Genomic DNA, 25367 nt, shown 5'->3' on the forward strand with positions numbered 1-25367 from the left:
CTATTACAAAAGATAGGTTACTATCTTCTAAACCTACCTACACAAATCTCGTAAGATAGATAAATAACCTGTTTACATAGAAATAGGTAACTTACTTATGTCTGGTAGGTACCTACGTTGATACTACGATAAACTATGATGTCCAAATATATCCACTATATTTAAAAACTATCGAAAATATACATTCAATATTATTAATTTGAACAAAAAGTTATCCAATTCTTTTTTCGTTTATGACCTACACCACACACAGACAAACAGACGAACCCTCCCATGACGTGTAACACCTATTATAAACCTTTACATCATAACGACACTATTAAATGTACCTATTGAACAAATGTACACTTTAACGCTGTTTAAATAAGGTTCAGAACTTCATTACACCTATTTTTACCTACTCGATATAAAAAATACTTTCAAGTTTCAACTGACTCAAAAAAAAGGCGGAGGTTTTCAATTCGAGTGTCTATTTATAACCTAGGTACGTATTTGGATAAATATAACTAGCCTTACCTAATATTGTAGTTGTCTTCTTCATTTGGTAAGGAAATATTGTTTTTTAATTCATGATTTTTAATTGAATAAAAAAAAAATAAGACTCATTTTTAAATTAATCTCGTAGAGCTTTTCGATTTACTGCTAAGAGACAAATAACCTATACTAATAACCTATAATAACCTAACTATATCATATTATAAAAAAGCATATTATTTCCAGTAACCGGAAAATAAACACTTTATAGGTAAGGGGCAGGCATATAGCTCCCTCAGTAGCATGAATTGCGTACATAGGTATAGATACGAATTAACTGCTTAAATTAAAATCAATACTAGGCTCTAGGACTATTTCATAATGTTAAAAAGCTCTGAGCGTGAGCTTTCAGTGACGAAAGCTTGAATATTATTAATATTCAAGCTTTCGTCACTGAAAGCTCACGTAAATCAGCTCACGTAGGTAAATCAATGTTTTTGGAATGTAGTATTTATTGGATCAAATCAACAAATAATTCTAATGAATTAATTATAAAAACTGAACAAAATTTCCCTTTACGAAACGAAATATGCAATCCCAAAAAAGTAATCGCCTAAAAATAACTTCATAACCTGCTTAAATAATAATAAATGATCCCCAAATTCTTGAAGCAATTTCGAAAAGCGCAACCCTTAATCCTCCCTAATAGAAAACGTCCACAGCCATACCTACCGAATTAAATTTTATAAGCGGTTATCTTCCCGCCCAGATGCGCTACTCTTAAAACCATGGACACGTCTCTTCACCTTACTCCCTTGAAATAGAGTTGAAAATAGCGTGCACTGTAACAACAAAAGCTTCTAGATACGTCCACTATAAGTAGAGCTTTAAGATAGAATTTCGTTGTTCTGTTTGTGTGGTGGTAAAGAGGCGGGGGAGGTCTTGAAAGCTGGTTGAACTAATAGGTACGGGGAAGTGTGAAGGAGCTAAGAGGTGTAGCGGTCCCCTCCGTTCCGTTCATAGTAGGCGGGGCTCAGCCAGCGACACGGTGCAGACCGTTACAAGCGCTCCACGCTTCGTCACGAGAAGGCGTAAAGAGCGTACGGTTTGCGCGCGAACGAATCGAACTTTGGAAATTCATCGCCGCATATTTTTAGTGCTGTGTTTGTGTGTGAACTTTGAACTGTTTGTATAGAGCGTAGAATGGTAAAAGTTATTTTTGAATTGAGGAGATTCGATTGCTGAAAAGGTGAGACATTTTTGTAATTTTGAAAAATGTTTTTCTTATTTGAATCCTTTTAATGCCAAAATGAGTTTTCCATTCGAACGCATTTTATAAAATTAATGTAAGCTCGTAAGCTATCGTATGATTAAGTAAATAATATTACAAATAAGCTGTAGGTAGGTACATTATCGTATAATATTTAAAAAATATATTCGTTTAAAACTCTACCGTTATCTACTCATCGTACAAAAAGACATCAACGCATCCTTATTACCGAAATTCTCTTCTTCTTTACTTCCCTCAAAATCTTCCCTCTTCCCTCAAATCTTCCCTCGTCTTTACTCCAGTTATTATTATACTTTTAAATTTGTCTTATATATAGGCGTACCTATACTACGTATAGTACGTACGCAAATTTAAACGTGGGGACTTAAATGTGGGTTCTTTTTACTAACTAATAGATAAGGTAGGTATATTGCAAAATAAAGCAGTTAAATAGACCATTTTATTTCCACTATTATATGCTAAATTCTATAGGTAGCTCCTGTGATCGCTAAGATTTTAAAATACCTAAGCCCTTGTAAAAATAGAAGAGTTTTTAACCCGCTCTATATAGATTTTATAATTGAAATGTTAGGTATTTAGATGAAAACACGCCTATATAAAAAGCTTAGATAAATTTATCAGAACATACCTAGCTATCAAATTTAAACATTTTCTCTGACTTCCGTTCTTCATTCGGTTTTGTAAACTTATAAAAAAATACTTATCTTCCATTTGTTAATTAACAAGATTGGCATATTTCAATCTTATGAACGTTTTCTTTAACAAAACCAAATGAAAAAAAATATTCATTCCACACAATATTCAGTACAACCGATCAATTCTTTTATTTAAATAATAACTAGCTGTTGGTCTTAGCGTGATAATATAGGTACCTATAGTCTGTATTACCTACTCGTGGATAATGTAGCTTTCGAATGGTGAAAGAATTTTTAAAATCGGTCCAGTACCTAGTTTATGAACGTATTCATTCAATCAAACAAACAAACAAATTTTTCCTCTTTATAATATTAGTGTAGATAACACAAAATAATATTTATAATTTCAATAACCAACACATTATACTAACAAGCAAGAAATTAAAGATGTATGGATGCACCAAATATGGTGCGGTTTGTAAAAGGAGACATGTTATAAACTCGTCGATGGTGACAGACAAACATAACCTATTTCAATTGACGGCTATTTATTAGGTGTCAATGTTTACGTCGTGTTTTATATGATTTTAAAAGGTATTTACGTATTACAAGCTAATATTAATGTACAAGTGTAATTTTTTACCCTTTTAAGGCATATCCTGTAGTTGATGGAAGTGCATGAGGTAATTCTGTTCGATTATTGTTTAATAGTTCTTGTGTGTGATCTCTTGCTTGTTACGGCTGTAGGTAAATGTAGATAAAATGTTGTTTTAAATAACTAGAGAAGGATCGGATCATCAATTAGGTTATAGGTATAGAAAAATTAAAGAAATTTGGTTAACTTAAAACTTTATATTTAACCAAGCTAGAATACATACGAGGAAAATTTTAAGGAAAAACAACAAAAAGGGAAACACGAAAATAAAGAAAAATCATTTGTACCTATACGGTATCCGACGGAAATTGTTTTCATGTTTTTAAAAAAAAGCCGTGCTGCTGTTTACATGGAATTATAATTAAACTAACTTGTGCCCGTGACTTTGTCCGTGTAGTCAGTGAGTAAAAACTATCGATCGTGAAAATTGCATTCAATTCGATGCAGTAGTTTTTGTGTGATGCGTCACAAACATCCTAAAAATTGTTTGGTTCTGTTGCTTTATCAAAGACCGCCTGTGTTAGTTTTTCTTCCTTATATAAGTTTTTCGCACTGTTGTAATTTGTATTTTATGCATAAGATAAGATTGCTCAAGTTACTAATAAAAACTCTAATTTAATATCTATACTTAGAGGTTAGATACCCATAGGAACTTTGAGCAAAGGGTTTAATTATGACAGACCTTACCGGCAAAAGTAATCAATTAGGCATCTAATAGTATATTTAAACGTTATCGCATAGCTCAAAGATAATATTTGCACAAGATACGATGCTATAAGATTTTCCCTTTAATTATATATATACCTACCTAACAAAATTTTTTTCAAATCGGACCAGTAGTTCCTGAGATTAGCGCGCTTTGAACGCGCAAACAATTAACTCTTCAGCTTTATAATATTAATTAGTATTAGTATAGATAGGTAAAGTGTATCACGAGCGACGGTAAACGGTCCCATCCAGAAAAATAAATTGCTCGACATCCATATCCATATCCAGAGAAATAACACAACAAATTAAGACATTTTTAAATAATAATCAAACATTTAAACACTTAACTAAATTTTTAATTTACTCAACAAGAACCTAGTTAGTTATATTCTTTAAATATTTATATATAGCTTATTTTTATAAGTTAGCTTTGACCCATGCCTTATCAGGGTTGCCACAATTCACAAATTTAATGGAAAATTATTTTAGGCCAGACTGTAAACTTTAAACATGCAACACCTGACACTGATTTAAGTTTAACTTGTAAATTTATACCGAAATAACACGAATGGTTATAATTTTTTAACAAAATTTAAAGTTTTTATTATAAATTATTTCAATTTATTACCAAAGTTATGTAGACTTTGAAATGTAGGCTTTTCTTTGTGTGAAAATTTTCAAATTTCCATGCGTTTTATGTCCATTGGATACTCTAGTCTGTGTTATAAACATGAAAGAGTGATGTTGAGTTTTCTTATTTCACCTGCAATCATACCTACTGCTATCCTAATTTCCGACGGGATTTTGAAATCGTGGAAAAAAAAAGACGTGTGGCACTCGGGGACTGCCGCGGTAAAGATATTGCATAGCATGCCTTCAAGCCATACCTCCGAGCCCGTCGGAGTCGGGAGCGTGAGGTTTTTTCGTTACGGAATTTCTCGATTCGGTCCCCGCGCTCAAGGCCCGCGTTAGAAGCTATGCAATAGCTTAAAAACATTGCTTCAATTAAACGTTTGATTCTAGATATCTAAAATAAAACACATACGACCAATATTCGGCTCAATTTATACAAAAAATTGGATTATTCTTAAAAAATGTTCCTTCAATATTCATATCTTCAATAGTAGAGTGAACGGGAGCCTTCTAGGGAAACGCGTACCATCTTAGCCATCAGGCAAGATTTACGCCAAGCGCTTCCTGCCAATAAAAAATACCTACATTTGATTACCAAATCATCAACATTATTTTCGGTTGTCGCTTCTATAATCTTAAAATATATAACAGGCAACCCAATACCAACAATCTATTAAAATATTTTAAAGCGAAAATTTCTGCATTTATCTCGTGGGAGAGTTCAGAAAATAGTTTCTGGGTAGTTAGTGCTTATTAACTGCGTGACAAAAGAAACGGTTTATAACTAAACACAGATTATATCTCATGTAATGTCGCTAGATGTCATTTTATCATTGATAGAAATTCTTGATTTCTTTAATTCTATGTTTTATTGTGGAAATGTAAACCTAACTATATGTACTACTATTATTGCTTTCCGCCCGCGGCTTCGCCCGCGTTTTCAAAGAAAAACCCGTTCCCGTGGGATTTCCGGGATAAAAACTATCCTATATGTTAATTACCATAACATCTTTACGTGTGCTTAATTTCATTGTAATCGGTTCAGTAGTTATTGCGTGAAAGAGTAACAGACATACACATACACATCCATCCTCACAAACTTACGCATTTGTAATATCAGTACAATACCTAAGCTTAGACTAAATGTTTTTTTTTTCGAAGGTGCCTACCTATTATAATGTTATCTGAACGAGCTCCTAGCATTTTAACACAATAAGTAATTTGTTTAAATTACAAATTCATGCCAACTGTGATTATATAAGATATTTATAAACATTTTTAGGTAAATATACACATCTAAGTAACTAACATATTAAAATCTGTTCATTGTACAGATAAAATCAGCGTTCAGAAATATCGTAAAACAATTCACGCATATTTACATAACAAAAGATGCTATCAGAGCAGTATTTATACGATTTTTATGTTCCAAATTTAGGTTATTCGTTTTTGGCACTAAACATTGTGAAATATTGGAGATGGAATCAAATATTTATTTGGAAATTCGTAGGATTGGCCGATTGGTTAGGTAGGTAATCAAATATGACAAAAATATTTCATACCAGCCTCAATAACCTCATACATATTTACGTCTAAGTATTTTTTTATTACATAAGTACCTAGTATTTTATGAATTTATAATGATGTCTTCCAGATATGGGGTGAGAAGTATAGGTAGTAGTTACCTAAATATGGTTTCTCATTAGTTTTTCTGTAATTGAGAAAAAAATAGGCAACCGAAATAAAACGCAAAATTAAAGTCAATCAATAAATATTTTGAGTTGACGGTCTTGTCTGTGAACATTTTATTTTCGGTTCTCTTTCACCTTGAAAATACGCGAAGGTATTTAAATGTAATTCTTGCCGGAGTCCTTTTTGTCCAAATTCCACATTATTAAGTAATGGCACAATAACTCAAGGGTGTTAAACCCAATCGTTCGCGTGTCGTTCACTATATAATGATGTTGATGATTCTTGTTCAATTTTACACCCAATTTTCGCACCTTACCACTCTCTCCCTATAATTGTGTAATTAGCTTCTTATAAGCGGACAGGCATCAATTGATACCAGCTCTCTCACTCATAAGGGAAAATGCAGGAGTGTGACAGGGAGGGAGTAGTGGCAAAAATTTCTAGGGCTCCAATGCTCATGTTATTTGCAGTCGATTGGAGGTTGGTTTTAGGAATTTGAAACTTAAATACGTAGTATTACGGTGCTGTTTTATCCTTGATTAAGTAAAATAAAAAATTGGTTAGGTAGCCCGCGGGTTTTGTCGGGGTTTGTCTGTCAACTGCAATTGTTGTGGTAATTTGAATAAATGAAGTGAAGAGGTGTTAATGAACCATGTTTAAGGATACTCAAAATTTAATGTGAGTGAAAAAATTAGTGAGAGTGTTACGAACAACTGCCGATACTGGGAATCGTTGAAAATAAGGTAATGAAAAGAGGCTTGTTACTTGGCACTTTGTTATAGTGTTCTTTGTAAGTGTGGTTAATAGAGGTCGTCAACGGCTCCGGGCTCACGTACACAGGAGTTTAGTAATTCGATCGTGTATGATTAGATGTTTGAAAAATTATTGCACAATTATGAATGCAATGACTGTTTTATGCTACAATACAGAAGAAATGTTTTTGAACTACAGCATCTATAAAAATTATTAATGATAATACAGGCAAATCTTCTAGCCATAGCTATATTAATTACTAGGCATACTTCTCGTCAAATAAATATACATAATATACATTATCATTTCAGTTTTATTAAAGTGAAACTTTTATTACATCGTCTCAAACTTTTTGGTCTGTGTAGCGCATGTCGCGTGACGCACGATACGTACGATAATTATCGTACATATATGATAATTTTTAGTTAAATGTCTATAGTGTGAAAAAAAGTTTCACTTTTACCGTGGTTTCATAAAACCACACAACCACACAACAACCTATAGATAGCACAAATCGTATTTTTCAAAATATCCTTATATTATGTAGATATAGATAGACCGTTGTTTAAATAGCAATAGAAGAATCGACTGAAGACTAACTACCTACATACGCGCGTAATCTCAAATGCGCAAACACGACTAAATATTTCAAAGCAAAGATTGTTTAATTATTAAAAAAATACCGTTGACATCGTAGCTTATATTCCATAATTTCTATACTATAAACCTTAAACATACACTAAAAAAGGCGATAACGATTAAAACATTACAAGCAAGGGTGTTTCACCTGCATTGTTTACATTTCACAAAAACAACGGCACAATCAAAGTCACTGCTGTTCGCTAAAAACACATATAAATCTAGTGCGAATTCATTAAAATTTAGTCTAAACATGTGCTATCAAGTTTCATGTCGCACGAAATATGCTAATAGCCCCCCTCTACTAAGTACCTAGTGTGTCAACAAGAATTATACCCAAGTTTTTACGGAGTGAACTTAATTAGAAGAGTTTGATATCAGATAGGTAGGTAGGTAGGGTTGTAGGTATGCGTTAGTTGCACGTAGCTTTGCAAGGTTTACTGAACAAGGCATTTCGGAAGAAATTAGAATTGACGCTACTTATTCAGATTTCTTCCGAAAAACCCCGTACCTAAGTCATTATTAATTTTGGAGTAGGTAAATTAAAAACGTATTACGTAGGTGATAACTTACCTATGAAAATGTTCGTTTTTATAACTTACATAAAAAATGCACTAACAGTATTTTTCAATGCTGCTCGCTCTTATTGTTCTGGTGTTTTATTGCGTTGAAGAAATTAAAGCCACCAATTAAAACAAAAAAAAATATATATAATACTAATAACCCTTATAAATGAATTGCAAATGGCAAAACGCACATCGAATCTCGTCATTTTCGTAGTCAAATTTAGCATTGTCACTCTTGGGCCAAATACCTATTAGACAACTTGTTCATAATTGATAGTACCTATTAAATATCGAATAATACCTATTGCTTTCATTTAACAATATTAGATATAGTTATCTAAGAACACATAAGTTGTAATTTACTTTACCAAAGTAATTAATAATTCTTAATTAGGTACTCTGCACTCTACCAGATTATTATCTTACTCAATAGCTATACTATATACATGCTTTCTTTATTTAGAATCCAATTCGTTAAATTTTGAGCATTTTAGAGCACAAAACGCACGCATAATGAAATTTCGGCGATTTTCTAGTATTTTAATTTTTAACCATGCATGGTTTAACGTAGGTAATATAAAATCTGAATAAACCATTTCTATAAGGGGTTTGAAACTTTTTGTATGGACGCTGGCATATCCACCCGCCGCCATTTTTATTTTTTTCAAAATCGCGGCGCACGATTAAAGTGGTATGTATGGATAGAGGACACATAGACGAACAAAAAATGTCTCATAACATAGTACCCTAAAGCGTCACATTACCGAGATATTTGGAGGTAAATATTCACTTATGAGTACGACAAACACTAAAATTAGACTTATTACGTGTCTATATGCATAATATTATCTCCAAATAATCACTCCCAGGTAGATTATTATTATTACAGGAAGAAAGTAGGTATTCATTACATTACTTACATTTTTATGTAATGTATGTATGTTTTTATGTAATGAATCTACTTTCTTCCAATAAACTGTTATTTACCTCCAAATATCTCGGTAATGTGACGCTTTAGGGTACTATGTTATTAGACATTTTTTGTTTGTCTATGTATCCTCTATCCATACATACCACTTTAATCGTGCGCCGCGATTTCGAAAAAAAATCAAAATGGCGGCGGGTTTGATATGCCAGAAAGTTTCAATGCCCTTTACTTAAATTTTGTGAAATTTATTACTGCTTTATTGTTTTTAACACAATTTATCAATATAGCTTTAAAAATCGCAGTCGAATTACAATTTGAAAGGTAAGAAATCTAAACATACCAAAATAATTTTCCGCCTCTTCGCATTTCCATTTTCCAATAGGTTAATCAATTTTCCAAAAGTAATGACATTTACCAATCTTCTCACCTGAACATTATATAGCAATGCTATTATCTAAATTCATTATCAATAGTACAATTAATAAAATATATTCCTGGACATAAAAGCGAAGTCAGAATTCAATTAAGCCGGGGCCTGGTACCAACCGTTAGCTTATGTACCTACGATATATTTCCATGCTAACGGTGTCTATGGTTTATTTATTATAGTAGATATGAACTTATTAGACACAAGTGATTGATTGAAATTTTATACACTATGGTATAGTACCTACGTGTAGTTAAGTCCTGATGGAAATCTTATTTGTAAAAGAATGCTCCCATCCCAGACATGCCATGTTAAATTATTCCATTTATGAAACATAATATTTTCCTGAAACCCTTGAAAAAATAAATGTATTTAAATTACTTATGAGTTATGACTAGATATTAAATTAACGTAGGTATATGGTTTTAAACCTACATACTATTATCTATTATTACGGTTATATTATTATTATACGGTTATATTATTACGGTTTTATATCTACATACTATTGGAGCTTTTGTACCTACTGGACCTGGATTTTTGTATTCGTAATTCATATCACAAATACACATCAAATCATTTAGGTATTTTAGGAGCAAAGTTTATAAAACTGGTAATTTCTACCTTACCGTCTTATACCTTTTATTTAGGACCATACATTTACCATTTTAAGTTCCAAAACGATTTGGCAATATTACGAAGAATAAATTATTTCTAAACATTACAAAAGTATAACCAAATCCCTGTACATATATCCAAACTAAGAGCCGATTGGCCGGCGCATAAGGTGGTCTCTCTGTGTGGCGAATAAATGCAAATACAGCGCTTTCGCTCGGTGTTACTATCTTTATCTCGACATGCGAGTCTGAACTCAATTACACCGCGATGTAAGCGTTTAATTGGCACTATCGTGTGGCAAGATTGTGCCAACGTTCATTTGGACGTTTTTAACGTTACTCTTTGTATATGTTAAGTGTGAAAGGGTTGGGGAAAAAGTGGTTACAAAATATGTGTAAGCTTTTGTTTTGTTTGTATTATTGTATAGTTAGCGTTAGCTACTACAAAGTATTCTGTGGTAAAGGTGAATGGAGTTATTCATAATTTTATGATAACAATAATTTGATAATTTAACGTTGAAGTATTTCTTTAAATTCATTCAATTCAATTCATAAGTTTCTAATTCAAGTAGGTATTAAAATTAAAAGTCTGTATTAGGTAACCTATAATTATTGTTCTTCCTAAAGAGATGCTAATAAGAGCAGACATAGATGATTTTCATATTATAACTAAAAACAATAAAATACATATAGACAGAAATATTATTTTGTATTATAATAAAATAAATATGTTTTTGTTCAGTTCGGTGTGAGCGCGGGAGGCATTTAGTTGGGGCCAACGCAACCCAAGTTAAATGAAGATATATTCTTCCATTAATGTGTTTAAATGGCGTTGGAACCTGTTATCAAGGAAACCCAATTATTAATTTAACTCTCAACCAGATAAATAACTTTATACGATAAAGTGTTATATCAAAAGCGACTTCTGTTTAAAATTAGGTTATTAATCATTAGATTACGCGATGACATGCACAAAATAAATAGGCAGTAAAAAGGTATGTTGTTTAATTGAATATTAAAAGGATGTAGATTAACTCATTTCAAAGTTTTTTGTTCAAAGCTTAGTTTACGAGTGCTCAGCAAATAGAAATATCAACAAAAACACTTAATAAAAAATAAAGGTTTACCTAATTATTATTTTTGGACACAAATCATATAACATATTTCATTTATTCGCTCAGCAATTATTAACAAATGCAATAAAAACATTAAAAGTCCGTGCAGCTGGCGAACTAAGAAAACCTGATATTCATAAAATCCACATAATAAGTTAATTTTAATTAAGATAAATGTATGGGCGTATCCGAGCGCTAAATGGCAACGCCTATAAATATAAATTACAATACCGTTCTTAATATCAGAAACAGGAGCGATATATTACGATCTTATGTCAAAACAAAATGTTTAACTATTGATATAAAATAAATGTATGGGCTCGATAAAACCGGATTAGTCAAACTTAAATTACGTGCTAATCAAAATTTTAATAAATACTACAAAGAAGAAGGCGGTCAATCAAAGAATTAGATTGGTAAAGTTTAAATTTAAATTTTACGATTGTAAAATACGTAATTGATTAAATTACCTTTGTGTTTCATAGTGAATTCGGAGGCGGAAATTAAAATGGTAATTTACAACCGAGATTTCATTCACAACAATCTATAATTCAGATTACTAAACCTCTTTGGAGTCTTTGGTAGCAACTGGCCACATTAAAAAAAAACCAAGAACATTCCAAATTCAAAATCGACAATCGAGCATCGCGCCAAATCTCAAATTAACGTCGCGTCTAGTAATTGTGAATTCAAAAATAAAGTTAGCTCTCAATCGCGATAAAGGCGGACGCACACCGCGCGAAACTACAAGTGCTTTAATTGAGAGACCCTGGGAGGTCCGGAGGTGTCGCCGTATGCTAATCAATTCACCAGTTTGTTTTTTACTCCACCGGAATAGTCGCTTTTTATTCGAGATCCGTAGCGTCGAATGGGTTTGTTTTCGACTTGTGACGTAATTACAGGAGGCGCTTCTTGTACCCACGTGTGTTTATTCTTGTTCATTCAATGTTTATAAATATTCATTTAAATATGCATATTTATAAAATCGATAATAACAATAGCTACAATATTCATCATCACCTGTTGTGATTTTAACGTTATTTTCCATCTAATTATTTTTCTATGAAATAAATAGGTAGGTACCTATTCTGTAACTGTATTTTTACAAAGCTTTTAGTAGCGATAAAACATCCAAATCTCCCAAAAAAAATACCTAAAATTTAAACCTACGGAACACAAAATCGACAAATAAATTCCGATCAGATTTTTTAACGGAGCGTATAATTTAGTCCTTAGTCACGTGGTGGTCCGGGATTATCCTAAAACGGTCGCTAGATAAATGTTTTTTATTTATTTTCTATAGCACAGTTAATTAGGCAATAGTTCATTTAATCAGATCGCCGTTCAATTTTGGTATTGGGTTTTATTTCGCATTAGATATGCCTTTGTGATACACTGATACTGTGTTTTTTAAAGATTTTTTTAGTTAATTTTTAAAGTATAGGATTGAGTTTTATTGTATGTTTTTGTTATGTAAGCGTATTATCAAATATTTTAAAGATAATTTATCCTTGATTCTGAAATGACTTATCCAGTTAAAACTGCAATTATTTTTGTGAACTTTGACTTCAAGGAAATGGCAGGATTTCTTGTTGAATGACCCAGTTATTGTAATGTAGCAAACATAAAGTTCACATTATCGTATTTTATCTTTTTCATATAATGTAGTATCATTTTGTTATTGATTTTACATGAGTAGGATTATACATTTATAAATTTAAGATTTTAAATGCAATTCTCCCTGCGGCCTGTAGGTAGTAAGTGCCCGAAACGTCGACAAATACCTAATAAATAAATAAAAAGTCTTCTAGAAATAGCTAAATTATTGAATGTTAACAAAAAAGGGTTTTTACGTTAGCGGAACAGTCCAGTTTAATGTTAAGTTGCGTGTAAATTGTAACGATTTGTATAATATTATGCTAATGTTGATGTAATTGTGATACGCTCGCCCTAATGGCGGTCATGGGCGCTGCGAGCAAATTGAATTAGGGATATATGGGAAACTATTCATAGAGTATGGGATTTATGCTTTTACAAGTTTATACAGGTAAAATATTACCTGTTTATGTAGATAGGTAAATACTTATATTCATATGCTCTAGACTATATCTTAATAATCACTTTATTCTATTTAGCTTAAAAGACAAAGTTATGAAAAATTTAAAGAATGAATACGTACAACTGAAAATTCTAAAATGGTACCATTTAGAAAGACTTGAGTATACAATTGAACTGACAGGAAAGGTTAGGAGATAGCTGATTCGGTGTAGGAAGTTGTTTCTATAATATTGTTACTGTATTTCGTATGGACGCAAATAGGACAGTTGAATACTATGCTTTTCAGCGCTCATAATTCCCATTTTCTCAATAACATCACATTATTCCATTTAACTGTTAAATATTAAGATAATAGAGTTACAAGCAAACATGACAAATTTTGTTCTGTATTTTATAATTTAGGAGGGTGAAAAGTAGATGTGCACCAATTTGCAGACCTAGCACGCAAAATTTCACGAGAATCGGTCAAGCAATTTCGGAAGAGATTAATCACAAACGCCGTGATAGAAAGAGAAATTGAATACAGAATTTGATATAAAAATGATTGTCGTGTCACATCTATCACATAAAGTCCATCCATCGAAATAAAAATGACGTCAAAACGCATTTGCGTGCCCAGCAAAACCAAATCATGTTTACCATGATGTCTTACTAGATTTCCGCCCGCGGCTTCGCCCGCGTTTGCAAAGGAAAACCCGCATAGTTCCCGTTCCCGTGGGATTTCCGGGATAAAAACTATCCTATGTGTTAATCCAAGTTACCTGTATCATCATTGTAATCCGCGGTTCAGTAGTTTTTACGTGAAAGAGTAACAAACATCCATACATCCATACTTACAAACTTTCGCCTTTATAAATTTGATATATTTGATAGCAGTATTATGTCCACTGTACGAAAGCGATGGCGCTAGACGACCTCTATAGCGCTGTCATTCTTTCACACTGGAAGTATTACTGCTTTAAGACGGCATGCTACGGGGGCAGGTTTTCGATTTTCACGGTGATCGACCAGCGAGATACCATCGATTTTCCACCAGCAGCACGCACCTACTCACTTAATTCCTGATTTAGGACCGCATCATATTTTGATAAGTATTTTTAATTTGAATAAATTATGTTTTAAGCGCGTTATCGGTGCGTAATGGCGGGTTTAATCATAACCGTTGTGGTTTCATGGTGAAATGTCACAGAAATGCTTTGCTCACGAAACGGTTTGAGAGCTAGAGAACAATGTTGCTATTACTTTTTTTTCCGTCAATATATTTTTTCTTTAAACATAACATTTTGTCCTTTGAATTAGCAGTTCTCTAAAGATGGTTAATTTCCCCATTAGTTTTTTTAATTCACGAAATAATTAATGGTATTTTTTTAGGAGTTAAACGTTTTGTAAGATTAACTCAAATACAGCTCCATAATACTGAATTAATGCTATCAACGTTACATAATCAAAAATACTATCTAAGTTTCCACCTATTATAAATGTAAGTTAAGATAAGTGAGAGATACATAACGAAAGATGCGTTGATGTCTTTTAATACGATGGACAGATAGCACGTAAAATACGGTAATTTAGAAATTAAATGTAATATATTTTTACGTCAACGGCTCTTCAACTATGTTCCTTACAAAACACCATCGATAAAGATGTCAGGAATCATATTTTTCGGCGCCACAAAGATTGTAAAGATAACCACAATCCCTTTACGGGCTTTTTTAACTCTTTGTGAATTTAGAACATTGCGTGAAATTTTTTGAATTAAATTTAGAGCTTTATCTTTCGCACGCTATCGTACTGCGTGCGCCATTTTCATTTTATTTTGATTTTTGTGTTTAAATGTTTATTTTAATATGCTAATTATGTTTTTTTATTTTCAGGATCTTTCGCCGTTACCATGCCGCACACAGGTATGTTCAGATTTTGAAATTAATACCTAGTATTAGTTGAGTATGTAGATAGTATAACAAATACAGCATACCATAATTTGCAATACAATTTCGACTAATAACCATCTCTTCACATAGGACCTACTCATTAGATTGTAAAAACAAGTGATAACTGCGTTAAAAACAACCGACTTCAAACTTGCACTTGCAAAATTTACAAATACCTACAGACAAAAATGCTCATAAAATAAAAACTACTGGGCCTATCCCAATAAAATTTTTATGGGACCAATTCGACACCATCCCGCATCGAACAAAAAAAGAATCACGTAAATCGGTTCAGAAACCTCGGAGTAATCGGTGTACATACATAAAAAAAAAAAAAAAAAATATACCGACCGAATTGATAACCTCCTCCTTTTTTTTGAAGTCGGTTAAAAACATAATACACACACCGCCCAAAAACTATTTATAAGTGACCTTGTTAGTGACTTTTACACATAGAGAATATATATATATTTTTTACGTCATCTTCAAACAAAAATAAATAGAAAATAGTTCAGTTGACTTTCAGGAAAAGACGGCAAAACCAAATCACACAAACGCACCCTTTTAATCCACACAAACATAAATAAATCGCAGTCCCAAGTCCCACGCAATTTTAAACAATCCTAATGAAATGAACACAAGCATTACGCGTTATCGCCAACAATTTACCTCACGCATTGAAATCATAAGCCGTTTCAAAGAAGTTCTGGCGGCACCATTACGAGTAATTAAGGAATCAGGTTGAAATCTCGTTGAGATAACATCCGATCGGCCCACCCGGCCAAAAGTGACCAGTTTTTCTAATTCATTATACAATATACATGCTTAGTTGGCGTTGAGGAGCGTATAGATTGGTGTTTAGTGACTCGGAATGCTTGGATTTTATAATGGTTGCATTGGTTGCAAGTTTGGTTTCATTGTAAATTTCCAGCTATAGGTTTGAATACAAATGAAAGGCAAAAAGTCATTGAAAGTAAGTGCTGATTTACACAGGGTTTTTTTTCGGGTCAGCACTGATTTGCCTCGAATTTGTAGTCGGTTACTGACCCTGTGTAAATCAGCACTAAGATAGAAGAAGACTTTTTTAATCGTCATTAACATTGCATAAAATAGTTTATGTAGGTACAATAACGTTTTTTGTGTAAACAAGAAATTTATCTAAACAAGGAGTTGTTGTAAATAATAAAACCACAATTAAACAAACAAATAGCTACATTATAGATATTATCATTCGATACGGCGCGGCATAACATTATACGACAATCTGTATCCAAAATTTATAGTAAATATCTTTTTGACACAGAAAACTCACAGTATACATCCACCCTTATCCTAATAAAGTATGCTGATTCCACAAGCTCTGCTTCTGTTAATTTCTAGTTGAACTCAGTAATTAAACGTATCGTTTCTGTTATGCAGAATTGAAGATTTGATCACAAAGTATCGAATTTATCGTAATATCTCATCGCAGTCATTAAAACGATAGTATCGGGGCATTTTAGAAATATTAGATTTCTTTGGTATTCCGAATGTTTTGGATCACACACGATGTTTCCGGGTTTTAATTATTTATACGTTGGAGGCTTTATATATGAAGTTTGAAGTGGCTACTGTATTGACTCGTGCTCGGCCATTGACTCTATTCTAGCTTTTGACCAAGATTAATATTCGTAACACTCCTAGTGATCTCTGAAAAATTTGTGTGTTTTCCTTAGTGTTCATTGTTTTCTTCCTATAATTTGCTATTTATAACGCAACTGCGCATTGTCTGTTTATTTAATACTTATTACATTTATTGTAATCCATACTGTTATCTTTAAAATTATAGACAAACAAGTATCAAGTATAACTTACCTACCTTCAAAATATCATCCAACTAATACGAAATTCATGCGTAATGCGTAGGTAGTTTCATTTAATGTTATAGTGGTAGTATTGTGGTAGTATTATTCGTATTTTTTTTTATTTTCCATCTTCCATACCCGTATATCATGAAAATAAGCTAACAACATAAAAGTTTTTGCCTATAATAGCTCACTATCCTTATTTATATTTTGGCTTCATAAATCTTTAACATACTTTTATCTCAGCAAGATATTTTATAAACTGTGAACGCATAAGCGTGTGACGGCTCACGCTTGGCTGATTTCGACGCCTAATGAACTTATTGCTTGGCTATATTGAATCGATCTTGAAAATATAATATGGATATTACTTAGTAAGGTAATAAATAAATAATTAATTTTTGGTTGCTTTAAAACGCGAAAAGTTTATTGTAATTTGTAATTCATACCCCTTTAATTTTTAAGAAAGATACTGTAGAAAAAATTTGAACTATTTTCTTATAGGTATATGCAATACAATTAGCATAGCGTCGACTCTACGTTTTATCATAGAGATAATTATTGATCAGTTTTATATATTTTAAAAAAGCTAGTAAATATTACCTAGTCTGAATTCTAAATTGTACATTTTTCCAAATAAAACTGATTTCGCCTACTTATAAAATGTAAAGAGTATATGAATACTTGATTTTAGCTTATTTAACTTCTTATTACATAAACAATATCTCTTCACAAATAATATAAAAAAATCGATTACAATACACGTATCCACACTAATCTTTACCGAATAAAAAATCGGTCCATCAAAGCACTAATACCATCATATACGATTTTCTACTTCACTGTTTACAACTGTGTTACAATTTTATATCGTAAACTTTTATATTTTATTGTCAATTAAATATACCATCGCTGTAGGGCGTTATAAAACGGATTAAGCAATGGCGCGAAATGATCGGGGATTTAGATTAAAAGATTTTATTCTAGTTATATTTGAGATAAGAAACTGGTATGAACCGGATTATATCCGTTTTCTAGCACATTCTAGCTGGGTACGCGTTAACTCTCGGATTTTGACACATTATTGTATTTATAACTGTATTCACTACCAAGACATCAATGTCGAAAACGCTCTTATCTTCGACGTAACAGGGTCCTAAAAGGTCATAATTTTATTTAGAAGTTCAATATTAATAAAACTGTAATTATTGTAATATGTGGATATATTTATTGCATAGGGAATTCATTTTGTAATTTAAATGTACTGAAGGGTTGAAATGAAACAATACACTCATTCAGAAGTAATTTATTTTATTATAAAGGTAAATAATTGATAGAAAATACACAAAATATCATCCGAGGTGTCTTCAAGTTAACCATGACTCATCGTTTGTTAATAGGGATTTCTTTAGACAAAGCCAAATACACCATTTAATACATTATGGTAGTACCTATATCCCTTTTGGGTCTTTTGGTTATCAATAATGAACTCTGTTAAATCTAATTTCACTAACGTGTTCTAAAGTCAAAAACTTCTGGATTGATTTTTATTCTGTTTTCAGCAATAGCTGGCGTGAATCTCGAGGATTAGTTTTAATATATAATTTATTAAGTTTTAAAAAATGCAAGTAAAGCGAAGGACACAAAGATATTTCATTTATAAATATATGCAACATTAAAAATAAAGTCATCTAGCCCCATACGAAACAAATCTACTAGAATTTACATCACCACTTCCTCTTTGGTATCAAATATGGGCACCACATTTGTTCCACCTTCCTTGCTGCTGGTGACAACTGGTTTTCAGGCCTCTCGTGAGGTTCCAGGATCTTATACGCTTTGGGCTTTGAAAACTTCATGTCTACATAGTCGACTCCGTGGGGTTGCCATACTGTTGTGAAGCCTGTTCCTGCAATATGGATTAAAAATAAATTAGTTAGTAGTAGTAGCGTTTATATCTGGTACATAAGAGATAGACAAACAATCGTTTTTTATGGTTTTAGGTGCCTCTTATAATCTTAATTTATGTAATAATTGGAAAAAAGAGAAACCATTGTGTCCAAAGTGCATTTGAAAAGGATTGGTGAGGATTGGTTGATTAATTAGATTTGATGTAACATAATTATTATTTTAAAACTTCTATCGCGGCAAACATATGAAAAGTAATATACTAGGGCAGCTTAACATTGTATAAAAATAAAAACTGTATCTTAACTATCACTTTTAAAACAGTAGTTTATTTGTACATCTAACCAAACAAAGAATTTTTAACTTCTGTATGTTCAGATAATAAAGAGCGAGAGATGTTAGAGATTAGAGCTTTACAGTTCTAACATATAAGAGCTTTCTAAATCGTACCAATAGTTTTAAAGAAAGCTCCATTAAACATTAACTTTATATAAAAAGATAGTACATACTGTCATAATTATCAATGATATCAGGCCGTAAAGTTCCGACCGTGTAAAACCTGAGCTTTTTTACAGCTTCCATATATTCTTCACAGCGGCATCGATCCATTTTCGACACAAAAATTATATAGTAAATCTTAGTAAATATTGCAAAATTGACACTCACATATTTTTATGAAAATTTTAAAACGTCATTTGACAGAGGGAATACTTTTTGCTGAAAGGTTTTGAATTTAGGTATTTGCGAATCCATAGATAGACATTTTTTAAACTGTGATATACCTATTACAAATTAATGTAAAAGTCTTGTAAAAGTATACGTTAAAACGTGATAAATTATCAGTTATAGAGATCAGATTAAACCTTAAGTCTACCATAATTGACTTCCCATGTTTCAGCTTTTAAATCCAATAAAAATTAGTTAGTCTTTGTCGTTTGTCTAAACTATTATACAGGGTGTAATCGTTAACTGTGCACAGGCCATTATTCCGTAACTATTACAGATATCAAAAAACTTTAAACTGATATCGAAAGTATTTAACCTAATGAGTAAAATGGCCACGATAAATTTTAAAAATAAAACGATAAATATTTAAAAAATTAACTTGAAACCCTCCCATACATTTAGTATGAGATACGAATATCCCATGTACATGGGTTGATCCAACAGTAATGATAATCAATATTAAACAAGGTCATTAGAGTTATAATAACTATGTAGTTCTCTAGATAGTCTTCTTACTAGAAAATATACTTCAATATTTTTTTCCTAAACTTAAAAAAAACTTTGACTTCATCCACAAAAACCCCTCCACGCGGCCATCACTTCGCTGTCGTCTTAAAATAATTTATTGCTAAAAAAATGTTGCTTGTGCCGAGGAAAGAGATAAAAGTAAATAGGAGCTAGATCTAAAAAATAGGGTAGGTGTTCAAGCATTTGGAATGCCGATTTTTGAATGGCAACCATCGCAACTGACGCTTTGTGATTTGGTGCGTTGTCTTGGTGAAACAGCGTTCAGGTCCGCAGTTTGCCATGTCTCTTTTCCTTACTAACCTACCGCAATCTTTTAATTTGGTCTGTTTAGTAAGAGCCCAATAAAGTGGCTACCTTTTTAAAATATTCCACCATAATTATTCCTTCAGCGTCCCAAAAAACTTTAATCTAACCTACTGATTTTCACTTTGAATTTCTTCATCGTCACTTTGGAAGCTCGCATCCAGGACATTGATTGTTTTTTGGTTTCCGCATAAACATGGTGAACTCGGGTAACGTCCATGATCACAAAACTTGACAAAAAATTATCCTGATATCATTAAAAATTTAGAAATTTACCCTCTACATGTCGAATCGTTGTTTCTTCTTTTCGTCGGGAAACATTCTGGCACGCACGGTTCATATTCAAATTAATGTAAATAATTGGAAACTTGGCCTGTTGATATGATTTTTTTGTGATTACTTAGTGAATACATGAGCAAGCAAAAAACATTTATTTTATATTTTTATGTGCACAGGAAATACCCAATTATCATTACTTTTGGATCAACCTAGTACATTTAATATGAAAGATTTTAGCTTTTTCTTTCTTTTTTTGGTTTTCTGCTTTAATTACTTCGCAAATTTGAAGGGAAGTTCATTTAGAAACTGTAAATAGAGCTCCTCATTGTATTGCACAATGAGGACATCACTTCGAAAATCTGCTATAAATACAAAATGTATGGGAAATAAAATGTATGGGAGCGCTTAATGTAACGTTTTTGGATATTTCTCGTTTTATTTTAAAAAATTTATTATGGCCATTTTACTCATTAGGTTAAGTACTTTCGATATCAGTTTAAAGTTTTTTGGTATCTGCAATAGTTACGGAATAATCGCTTGTGCACACTTAACGATTACACCCTGTATATATAATAGGTAAATATCGGTTGGCAGTGTTATGTCTAGCCACATATTAATTCAGTAATCATCCGATATCACCTATACTTTACACTAGTATTGAGACAGAATCGTGCAGATCGCTCCCGTATTGACCGGCAACATAAAATCAGTCACAAGCCATAAACATCCATCGAGATATATGTACTACGTACTAGAGAGGTTATTCCAAACAAAAACATTGCGCGCGGGCGATGTGGTGGGGTACGTGTGGAACGAGCGAGGCGTGGCTTCAAGTTGAAAGATTAAGCAATGCGCGCAGATGCGACACATTGTGCAATCTGTTTACTCGGTACTATCTGGTGGTACTGATACTAGGGAATTAATAAAAAGAGGATTTTATATTAAACTATGTATTTTAATTTCCTTTAAATAATATCAATTTAGTAAGCTTTTGTCGTTTTGTGTAGTAATCAATAGTTTTATCAGTTTTTGCTTCATGATGTAATCGAATTTTGGAGTATTGGTTTATAATAGCCCTAATTAAATGGATACGATGATTCAATGTTGATGGCGTTTACGTATAAGAAACTCACATTTTGAAAAAGCTCACGTGAGAATTGAGATTCGAGGATGGGGGAGGGGGTTGAATAAAATCTCACGGCGATATCATTTAAGAACATAATATTATGTACTTTAGGCAAACTTGTAATAAGATCTATTTTACTTTCTTATTAGTCCATTTGACAAGGATATTAGGTAAGATACCTATTGGAATAATTTTATTATTATGTATGTACTTATTAAATCCGCGAATAAAAAATTTTTTTACATTCGAATATAGAAATTGGGTCGCATTATTTAATCCGCGAATAGTGAAAACGCGAATAAAGGAAGCGCGATTAAGGAACTTTTACTGTATTCGTTTCTGTGAATGTTGTGTTTATTTGTAATTGTTGTGCATAATAATTTATAAATCCTATTGGAACAACTGTTGATGAACCTTTTTTTAATAAATAAAAATAGGTAAATAAATAAATATTACTTAATATATTATATAACCTACCGTTTTACTTTGCGTAGTCGGGTAAAAGTATAAATATTTAGGTACTACACCACGGTAATCTTTCCTAGTATATATTGTATATTCATAGTTAAAAAATCCAGTTACATTTTTTTAACACTCATCGATAGTGTCACGTCTGTGCTGTTAGTCTATGAAAAATGGCGCGAAACGCAGAACGCGTGGTGATTTTTCGCAAAATGATAACAATATTAGTAAAATGCATGACTTACTCATAATAAGGAAACTTACTGGTGAAAAGTCACTCCTCGGGATTTGTTTGTATTATGGGAACTGTTAAAACAATATCTTAGCACACACGAAGGCATTTTGAACAGAGCAATAACACGTGTTGACGCGGCAAGCGTCCGGCACAGACTAAAGGGACTTGTGATTCTTGCCTCTAGCTCGTGTTAAAGAGAGTGTAGTAGCGATCGCCTCTCTAGTACGTAGTACATATATCTCGATGTAAACATCGCCATAACTTGCGATATATACGAGCTATATTCGCTAAGAAAAAGTTTAAATAACGTTTTACGATCGGATTGTAAAAGCGATATCGTACGATCCCAGTTTTTAAGGCTTCTTGTAAGTTATAACATAAAGTGTATCTCGACATTGTTTGGGAGATCAGGATTTGGTTAAACTAAGTATATGGAGATGATTTTATTATTAAATCCGAATTAAAGTTTCCTGAAAAAATCTTTCCTAACATGAAGATATTATATACTACAGAATACAGATATACCTGTTAAGAAGATCTAATCAACATACTGATTGATTAGTGCCGTGCTAGAGTACCGAGAAAAACAATTATTTTAGATTCGACTAGAATCTATCTGAAAATAATGGTTTCTTGGCTTGATTTAACAGCTATCGTTAATTCCTCTGACAAAGTCATAAACCAATTCCTGGACCGAGCTATTTATTACTTTAATCTCATAAAATTAAAGTTCTAATTTGTTCTTCGCAATTTGCGTTTATGATCTTTTAGAGGTGATAACCTCATAAAATTATGTAATTTTTTACAAGGGTTATAATATAAAAATGTGGACACGATGTCCTCCGTCTAACTTACCTTAACTGAGATAAACTAAAACTATTTTATCAATGCATTTACATTTGAATCTATCTGTCCTTCAGATGTGATTCTTAAACAAAATAATAATGTTTTCAAAAATTCGAGTACTAAGTCATAAGCAACCTTTAATAGAATATACCAAGGAATATACATATATGATAATTAAACGTTTATCTCTGTATGTCAATGAATAAAGAATACAAAAAGAGACTCTAGCACGCCCAAATCCTCTGGAGAATCTTGTGGGTGGTCGGACTCTTATCAATATGTGTTTTATTATGCATTTGTCCTATTATATTATGTCAAAGGTAGGCAGTAGCCCCAACTATCTGTACTCACCTTAACCTAAAAATCATAAAAGGTGTGTGGTACAAATAAACTACAATAGTGTGCTACCACCTTTAGCGCGGTATTTCACGGCTGTACCGACAACCACCACTCGTGAGCAAATTACTTTGCCTTTTACGATTCTTCCATCGTTGTCGGGAGCCGTTCCACTAAATAATATAAAAGATGGACTTTAATTAGGTTCTCGCTTTAGTGCTAAGAGAAAAGACTGGACGGCGTAAATATTTTTAATGCGTAACTAATTTCCTGTGGGTAGGTAATGGTTGAGTTATAGAAATAAGAAAAGCTTTATTATAAGTAAGTACATTTTTCTATAGTAGGATATGTAGGATTTATCAAAGTGATATTGTCCAATAAGAAATCACAATGGATTTCTTTCACATTGAATTTGTAGTAAAACGCATCTTCATAAGTTGGACATGTAAAGGTAAACTTATAAGTCATCCTTAAATTAATATTACCCGCCTTTTATAACCTTTCCTAAGGAATATGTAATATAACATCAAATTGAAAGCAAAATGTATAGTGTAAATATTATTATGGAATTTATAAAACAATGTTTGATCGCCTTTGATCGCCCTCACGTTACAATGTGTTTGCCATATATTATAAACCAATCAGCTGTAAGGGCTCTACTTATAACACACCAATTTCTCCTTATAAAGACATCAAATATAAATTGTAATTTACGCACACCCTGACATCGCTTATCAGATGTTATGAGCAAAAGCGGGAGCCGCTTGCTTTTTTTATACACGATTAGCAATTATTGAGAGAAATTTTAATTTTGAATCTGCATTTAGGTACTGTTTACAATTTATGGTTTAATATCAGTTAATGTAAACAAGATGTTTCTGAACGGTTGATATATTTATTTTTATAAACATTCTTGTCTTTGGTTGTTTGTTTTCGGTTTCGAAATTCAAAAAACGAATAAAAAAAAGTAAACGCAAAACGCAATGTTCGACAGTCTCAAATTATATTTTAATAATTTTAAAAGAATTTTATTCTTACAAGTTGTCTTACAAAGACAATGCAATCACAATATAATGAATATAATTAAAAGTTATTATTAAAGAATATGATTGAATGTTTAAGTATGAGCAATCATTTATTTACAATTTACATTTATAGAGTGTAGGTAAACGCACCTAAATCCACACTCATTGATGCGAAAATGTATTTCATTTCCTTGTCTGTTTTTCATGCTACCAGGTTACAATTTGTTTTCTTAAAAAAAGTTTTGTAGTTTTTAATACCTACATAGTTACATAATGTGTACGTGTATCTAAAATATTTAAACAGTATTTTGTCAAAAGATTAACAACCGACATTTTTTCCTTTATAAGAAAGGTATTCCGACCTAAAAAAAATGTTTTGTGGCACGGGCCCCTAATATTATGATCAACAATTGACCATCCAGGTAGAATAGGGAATTTGGCAATCAAATAAATATTAAGCCAAATGAGACAGGTGAACCAAATGTCCGTTTCAATACGAAATAATTCATTGCGACTGCCTTTAATATTGTCTTGTTAATGAATGTGTTTGTTCTTTTATTGTCATTGCTTTTTTATCTGTGGTAATTATCTTTTATAATCTATGGATTAAAGTTTGTGTAGTATTTT

General features: G+C 32.0%; 1 protein-coding gene across 2 annotated transcripts in view; it reads left to right on the plus strand.

Annotated features, from left to right (window-relative positions):
- Positions 1-1549: 1549 nt before the first annotated feature.
- LOC123703289 (paired box pox-neuro protein) overlaps positions 1550-25367 on the plus strand; it is a 38231-nt gene continuing 14413 nt past the window's right edge. Inside the window, exons 1-2 of one of the 2 annotated variants that reach the window (XM_045651240.1) lie at positions 1550-1723; positions 15066-15095. In XM_045651240.1, the coding sequence (XP_045507196.1) occupies positions 15083-15095 (13 nt within the window). In that variant the 5' untranslated portion in view covers positions 1550-1723; positions 15066-15082. Of the gene's footprint in view, positions 1724-6679; positions 6832-15065; positions 15096-25367 lie in introns of those variants that run through there. The other variant, XM_045651241.1, reaches the window with a different exon arrangement.

This window comes from Colias croceus, chromosome 25 (genome assembly GCF_905220415.1).
Source record: "Colias croceus chromosome 25, ilColCroc2.1".
Classification (NCBI taxonomy): Eukaryota; Metazoa; Arthropoda; class Insecta; order Lepidoptera; family Pieridae; genus Colias; species Colias croceus.